The sequence below is a fragment of the Cynara cardunculus genome, assembly GCF_001531365.2.
Source record: "Cynara cardunculus var. scolymus isolate 2C chromosome LG 17, CcrdV1, whole genome shotgun sequence".
Classification (NCBI taxonomy): Eukaryota; Viridiplantae; Streptophyta; class Magnoliopsida; order Asterales; family Asteraceae; genus Cynara; species Cynara cardunculus.
This window is the reverse complement of record NC_037544.1, coordinates 34,455,504-34,462,157: the sequence shown is the minus strand read 5'-3', so window position 1 is coordinate 34,462,157 and position 6,654 is coordinate 34,455,504. Positions and strand designations below refer to the sequence as shown.

Here is a 6,654-nt window from a genome sequence, read left to right as displayed (position 1 = left end):
GGAGGCAGTCGCCGATGGAGGCAGAGCATGGAGTGCGATGGAGGGTGTATGGAGGCTGCGATGGAGAGGAAGAAGGGGTAAAGAGGGAAAAACTTTCTTGTTCCACTTAGTTCCAGGGGTAATGGTGGAACAGGCGTGTCCCATGCTTGTCCAACTTAGTTCTACTCAGTTGTTAGATGAATGCTAGAGACGTTCTAATGTTATGACTGAAAGGTGTGAAAATTGTCCTGCTTTAATGAGGAACTCCTTTAGACAATCATGCACAGTATTCTCTGAAAAATGAAAATACTAGTGTTGGGTTTTAATTCTCGGCCATTTAAGAAGTTCGAAAGCATGGTCTCAGGAGCTGAGCCAGAAACCTTCACTTGAGAGAAGCATTTCGAGTATTGTAGCAACTGTAACTCTATTTCTTGTTGATGTAATAATATTTCCTTTCAAAATATTTTACCTGAACATGAATGATCAAATGCTTTCTGGCTTATAGATCCTAGTCAAATCCTTACCGTCCTTCCTTCCCATACATCCTTGTCCAAGTGGGTGTAATCTGTCCTGAGGACATTATTTAAGATATGTGGTAGTAGTGGAATATGCATAGAAGTAGTATGCCTGGTCTTTTCTGACTTATGAAAACGTCAACCTATGCAGTTAATAGCGCGCTATAGCGGTCCTGGCCGAAATAGCAGTGCATGAATAGCGCTGTATTATAGCGTTACCGAAAATAGCGGGCACTATTACCGCTATTGACCGCAATTTTGATACCAAATAGCGTCGCTATTACAGAATTTTCTTTTGGGCTCTTTTGGACTTCTTTCTTTAACTATTTGGGCTTTTGTTGTGTCATTTATATGGGCTATTTAGAGTCAAACTTAGGCCTACAAACAAAAAGGAAACATATTAAATCAACAATAGAAACAATTAGGTCAAACTTTGGTATCGATTCCATGTCCAAAGCTCTGCTCTTCAATTGCCGAGTCCAAAAAGCTTCATTCCACGGTTCCACGGGTTTTGTGCTGGATTTCTGCTAGAGTTTTCTTCTCGACTCGACAGCACAACTCCTGCTTACTCTATTACTATATGTTGCTTGTGTGGTTTGAATTGTTTGACTTGATATGTATTAGACATACAATATTTTAAGTTCTATATATGTATATATTCGTATTTATTTTATGAACATAATTTTTACCGCTATGTCACCGCTATATCTCCGCGATAAGTGTTATTTCAAATCAAGGCCCCGACCGCTATTTTCGTAATTGACTGCATTAATTGCTTAGATGTCAACATAATAAATAGTTTCTTCACGTCTTTACTCCCTGGACACAGGGTGCACAGACTGGACTTTGTAGCATAAGGTAGCTTCGGATGATGAAAGTTACCTTCTGTCTTTTTGGGTAAAGGGGGTTGTCCTCCACAAAAAGAAATTATTGATAAAAGAAAGAAAATACAAGAACATAATGGGCATACCCATTTTGGCTAAACAGTATTTAAAACCTTTGTATGCTCTCTATACCCATATAAATCCCTCTAGAATAAACATGGAAATAAAAATTCCTAACAAAATCTTTGAGGAGAGCCCATATAGCCCTGTTCGCGGGACGAATTCCAAATCCAGAAGCCCATCAAAGTTGAACATAATGGCCCAGTTACTAATCCATTTGCTCGTTAATTTCCTTCACAGTCCAATCAGCATAAGCCCAGCAAGTTAAATTCTCAACCCACTTTGCAAAAGAGAATCTTTGTAAACTAAACTTTGAAACTGACTCTGCTCCATACAAGCAGATCAGGATTTTGGTACAACAATTACCTCTATTTCTTCGAACCTTCATCTTCTTAGAGAACCTGCACAAGAACCTCCATTGTAGATGCTCTTATTGGTTAATGCTTAATCTGGTATCTAGGTACTTAAATATTTCAGATTTTACATCTCAAGTATCAAAATAAATGTCACCCTACAATTAATAGGAGAGAGCATGCTAGGGAGCAAAATAGTGCAGGAAGTGTGATCAAAACAAGGGAAGCAACAATTTGTTTGCTGAAAACTGGTTCCCAACATCTTCAAACCATACCTTCCAACTTTTGGATATTCTTTCTGGGGTTGGCTTTTTATCAACTGAATTATAGTATTGATTGGCAGCAAATGAAGATGATAATATGCATGGTGCATGTTATTAGGCGTAAGCTTTTTTTAAATGTTCGATTCTAAGAAAATAAACTTATGTTAAGGCTGTGACACGTATATTATATTTCATTAGGTGGTAAAACATTGCGTATAGTAGAAGAAGCATCAGTAATGGTGTCTTTGATTAATGTTATCATAGAGATAATATTATTCCCTCTCATCGCCATGCTTTGTGCCTAAAAGCCTTCTTATTGGCCAAGCATTCTGTGTATTTCCAAGTTTTCGTTAAACGTGATGACACTTGTATCTATCTCAGGGAAACTACGAGGATACAATTAAAGAATGTACCAAGGCATTGGAGATAAATCCTACATACATGAAAGCTCTGCTTAGACGAGGAGAGGCCCATGAAAAGCTTAAAAACTATGATGAGGCTATTGCTGGTAAGTACTTACGTTGATAGCTATATCACGCTAAAATTTCCATTTGGACTTCATATCTTGGTCTATTTTCACACATACTGTAATAACCAAACCAAATGGACCTAGTGAATTCACACAAAGTGGGGTTTGGGGAGGGTAAGATGTACTATACCTTTTCCCTATCCCAGGGGGTAAAGATGTTTCCTTGAAGACCCCCGGCTTGCCAAAAAGTCTTTGTGAAGATTAGAACCAACTTAAGGAAGCAAAAAAGTTTTGACGAGTTGAAAAGCTTGAAGCAAACTTAAGAAACGAAGTATACACCTTAATAGCATGAAATATAACAAGTATGCACAGTCAATATCATGAAATAAGATTAACAAATAGAGCAAGTACATAGCTGTAATGGCACAGTCAATGCCATGAATTATGTTTAAACAAGTAGAGCAAGTACACCAGCTGGAACGGCAGCATTAAAATGACATCTTTTAGGACTTTGTTGTGTGTTTATTTGAATTGCTTGTACTTTCTTTTCCAGATATGAAGAAAATCTTGGAGTTGGATCCTTCAAATCACCAAGCTAAGAGAACCATTATCCGTTTAGAGCCATTGGCTATAGAAAAGCGTGAAAAAATGAAGGAAGAGATGATTGGTAAGCATTACCTAAAGATACTCTTATGTTAATATTTTCTCATTGTCCTCTTCCCCTCTGAATATACCACACTACTCACTTATTGGCTACATGGTCATACATTAGGAATGGGCTATTTTGTTTTCTTAGAGTGCGTTTAACATGCGGACAGGACAAAACTGAACTTGTTGTCCCATGGTTTGGCATGACATTAGTATGGGATAGGACAGGACCGAGTGGGACAAAAGTGCATCTTTTTTGTCCCACCAAAGTAGCTGGACCAAAAAATCAGGGAGATGAGACAAGATTGGTAAATTACTAAACTACCCATGTCAAATTAAAACCGTCAAACCTTCCACAATTCTTTCACCCCCTACCTTGGTCTCGCCCGTCTGGTCCCTTCCAGTCCTATCCAGTCCCGATTGCACACCAAACGCCCCATTAGTCTCTTATATCCCATCCAACCATGAGTAACTCAATATCAATTACACGTTATGTTATTCTGCACTCCCAGTTCCTTAATATATTAACTTGCAACTTCAATGGGTGGAGGTTATAATTGTGCTGGTAAAGTTTTGTGTTCCCTCTACAATAATTGTCCACTTTGATTGAACACACTTGTTAAGAAATTCTGACCAACTGAGTGTTAAAAATTTCTACTTAGCAATTATACTTGCAAATAATAAAATAATACAAAGTCCCATTAAAGTGCAAGGGGAAACCGTTTATAAGTGGTTGTGACTTTAAAAGTACATATGGCCATTAGTGACCTACCTACCAAATGCATGGTTTCCATTAGAGGTGGTCATTTGTGGGATTGTGCTGGGCATGAGCCTTTCCGTCAGAGCATAACATATTTTTCTATCCAACTGGCTTAGGGGTCGTTTACCAAACACTTACCCGATAAGTGCTTACCGGTAAAATCTAACACTACTATTTACTTACCGGGTAAGATTTTAGTCACCAGAACGACATCATATGCAACAGTTTATCCGGTAAGCGCTTACCATGGTAAGAGTCGTCGTCTTCACTTACCGGGTAAGACTCATGGTCTTTGTCTCGCTCTTACCGGGTAAGATTCTTGATCCTTACCATATTCATCCGGTGAGGTAATGTTACTTGGTAAATGCTTACTCGGGTAAGTGTTTGGTAAACAACCCCTTAATATAGCAAAAACCCAAGCCTGTTTTTGCAGGCTCAATAACTTACCGTTACCCGCCCTGTAAACGGGCTGGGCTTGCCCCCGAGCAAATGGGTCTAAAATGTCTTTTACATTTAAAAAGACGAAACTTATATAAAATCATAAGCTACATAAAATCATTCAGAATACATAATTTTCTTTCCAACTTAAAATAAGAGGTTAAAACATAACAATGTATTCTCTTTAGAAAAAGATAGTTTCACAAATTTTGAGTCATGAAGAGTCAAGATCGAGATTCAGGCCATACTAGATGTATATCACATAGTATACAAGAGGCGGTTGATTCTCGGTTGGGGGAGTCGAGCCCAAAGCCAGCCAAGTGGGATTCTAAATTCTTTAATAAAATAATAACTGTACAAAAAATATAAACTGGCTTGACGGGTCTGTCTGGAATCCCATTTTTTTGAGAATGGTTGTTCAAGCCCGAGTTTCTAACGGGAATGTGTACAGCTCCAGTTTCCACTTTACTTGCTATAGAGGACCTTACGTAGCCAATTGTCTTTTCAACCAAAAATAGTACCATAAATTTTCTGCTGGTTTTGTAACCCAGTGTGTGCGTGTTACTGTCAGCAGGGTTGGGACTCGATAATTTGGGGGGAAGGAGGGTTATATCTAGTGGCTGTTTCTTTTTCATTACATCGGGTGACATTAGTTTTATAACCAATAACCTCTGAGCCAGCCCACCCCTCCCCAAGAGCATCATAGGCAAACCACACACACAACCACCCATTAGGTGGTTGGCTTAAGAGCTTAGGGGCCGTTTGGTAAGTGCTTATCAATAAAATTTAACACTATTATTTACTTACTAGGTAAGATTTTAGTCCACCAAAACGACATCGCATGCAACAATTTACCCGGTAAGTGCTTACAGTGGTAAGAGTCGTCGCCCTCACTTACCGGGTAAGACTCTTGGTCCTTGTCTCGCTCTTTCCGGGTAAGATTCTTGGTCCTTGCCATATTCATCTGCTGAGGTAACGTGACTTGGTAAGCGCTTACCCGAGCAAGCATTTGGTAAACGACCCCTTAGTGTCTGCAAAGGAGCTTAATTTCTAAATGAGTTGTAACTCTCCCATTATGGCAGTCAGACTCGAAACAACATCCGTATAAGCAAGTATACCATACTGGGACCAATTCCCTATTGTACTTGCTGGTGATGATAACCTATTACTAACTATAGTAACCATTCTTCAAGTATAGTCGCTATACCCAAAAACACAACCATGTATACTATGCATGTGTATAGCTTCTCAAATATTGGTGCTTCTAAAAGTTTCCGTCTAAAAACCCAACGATCCCAATATTTTCTGCTCGTAAATAAGGTTTGGGGGTAGGATGTAATCAGACATGCCCTTTGCCCCCAAAAGATTCAGGCCTGTTTGTTAGCAACTTAATAAGCTTAATAAGACTCACAGCTTATTCGGTTAGCTATAAATGACTGTTTGGTAGTGGCTAAATGATATAGAAAGTGGCTTATTCAATAAGCTTCTAGGAGGGAGCTTTATGCAGAAAGCCAAGTTTTGTCCAAACCTGCCCCTCCTAATTAAAAAACACGCTCCTATCATCTATGAAAAAACCTTCCCAATCTATACAACATATTAATTCACACAGACAACTTTATCTGTCCAGACTTAATAGATAGATAACCAACCAAACAGCCTACATAATTTCTGTCGACGAAGATTAGATTCTCTGAATGTTATGTTTGTGCAGGGAAGTTGAAAGATATGGGCAACACTATTCTGGGAAAATTTGGGATGAGCGTCGACAACTTTAAAGCAGTGCAAGATCCAAATACGGGATCATATTCTATCTCGTTTCAGCGCTAGAGATGGCTTCTGCGTGTTTATATATAGCTGAAGATATCTATGAGACTTTCTTTGGTATTAAGATTTCGGAAACAAACTGCATCCATGTTGGAGATATCGTGTTTTGTTTTTTCCGATCCGTTAAAAGTTGGTTACCACTTGTATCTTGCAATTGCAACAGTTGATGAACAACTTGGCCTTGCTTAAACATTTGTGCAACAATTGCATTTTTAGAGCATCTCCAACAGATTCTTCAAAATGGAGAAAATGAAGTTTTTGTTTTAGTTTTTTGCTCCAACAGATCTTTTAAAAGTTCATTATGGAGCAAGTACTCGAGAGGGTGGATAAATCTCCGATTTTGAACGTGGGTTGTGAGAAATATTATCATATTGTTCGACTAATTAAATGCTAGAAGTTTGTTGAGATAGTAAATCTATTTAATGTTAGAATCTCTAAAATGGAGAAACTGTTAAGAGTCA

General features: G+C 38.5%; 1 protein-coding gene across 1 annotated transcript in view; it reads left to right on the top strand.

Annotated features, from left to right (window-relative positions):
• LOC112500902 (tetratricopeptide repeat protein 1) overlaps positions 1 to 6,337 on the top strand; it is an 11,696-nt gene extending 5,359 nt beyond the window's left edge. The window contains exons 3-5 of the mRNA XM_025104512.1: positions 2,436 to 2,562; positions 3,077 to 3,190; positions 6,081 to 6,337. Of these exons, the coding sequence (XP_024960280.1) occupies positions 2,436 to 2,562; positions 3,077 to 3,190; positions 6,081 to 6,196 (357 nt within the window). The 3' untranslated portion in view covers positions 6,197 to 6,337. The remainder of the gene's footprint in view (positions 1 to 2,435; positions 2,563 to 3,076; positions 3,191 to 6,080) is intronic.
• Positions 6,338 to 6,654: the final 317 nt, after the last annotated feature.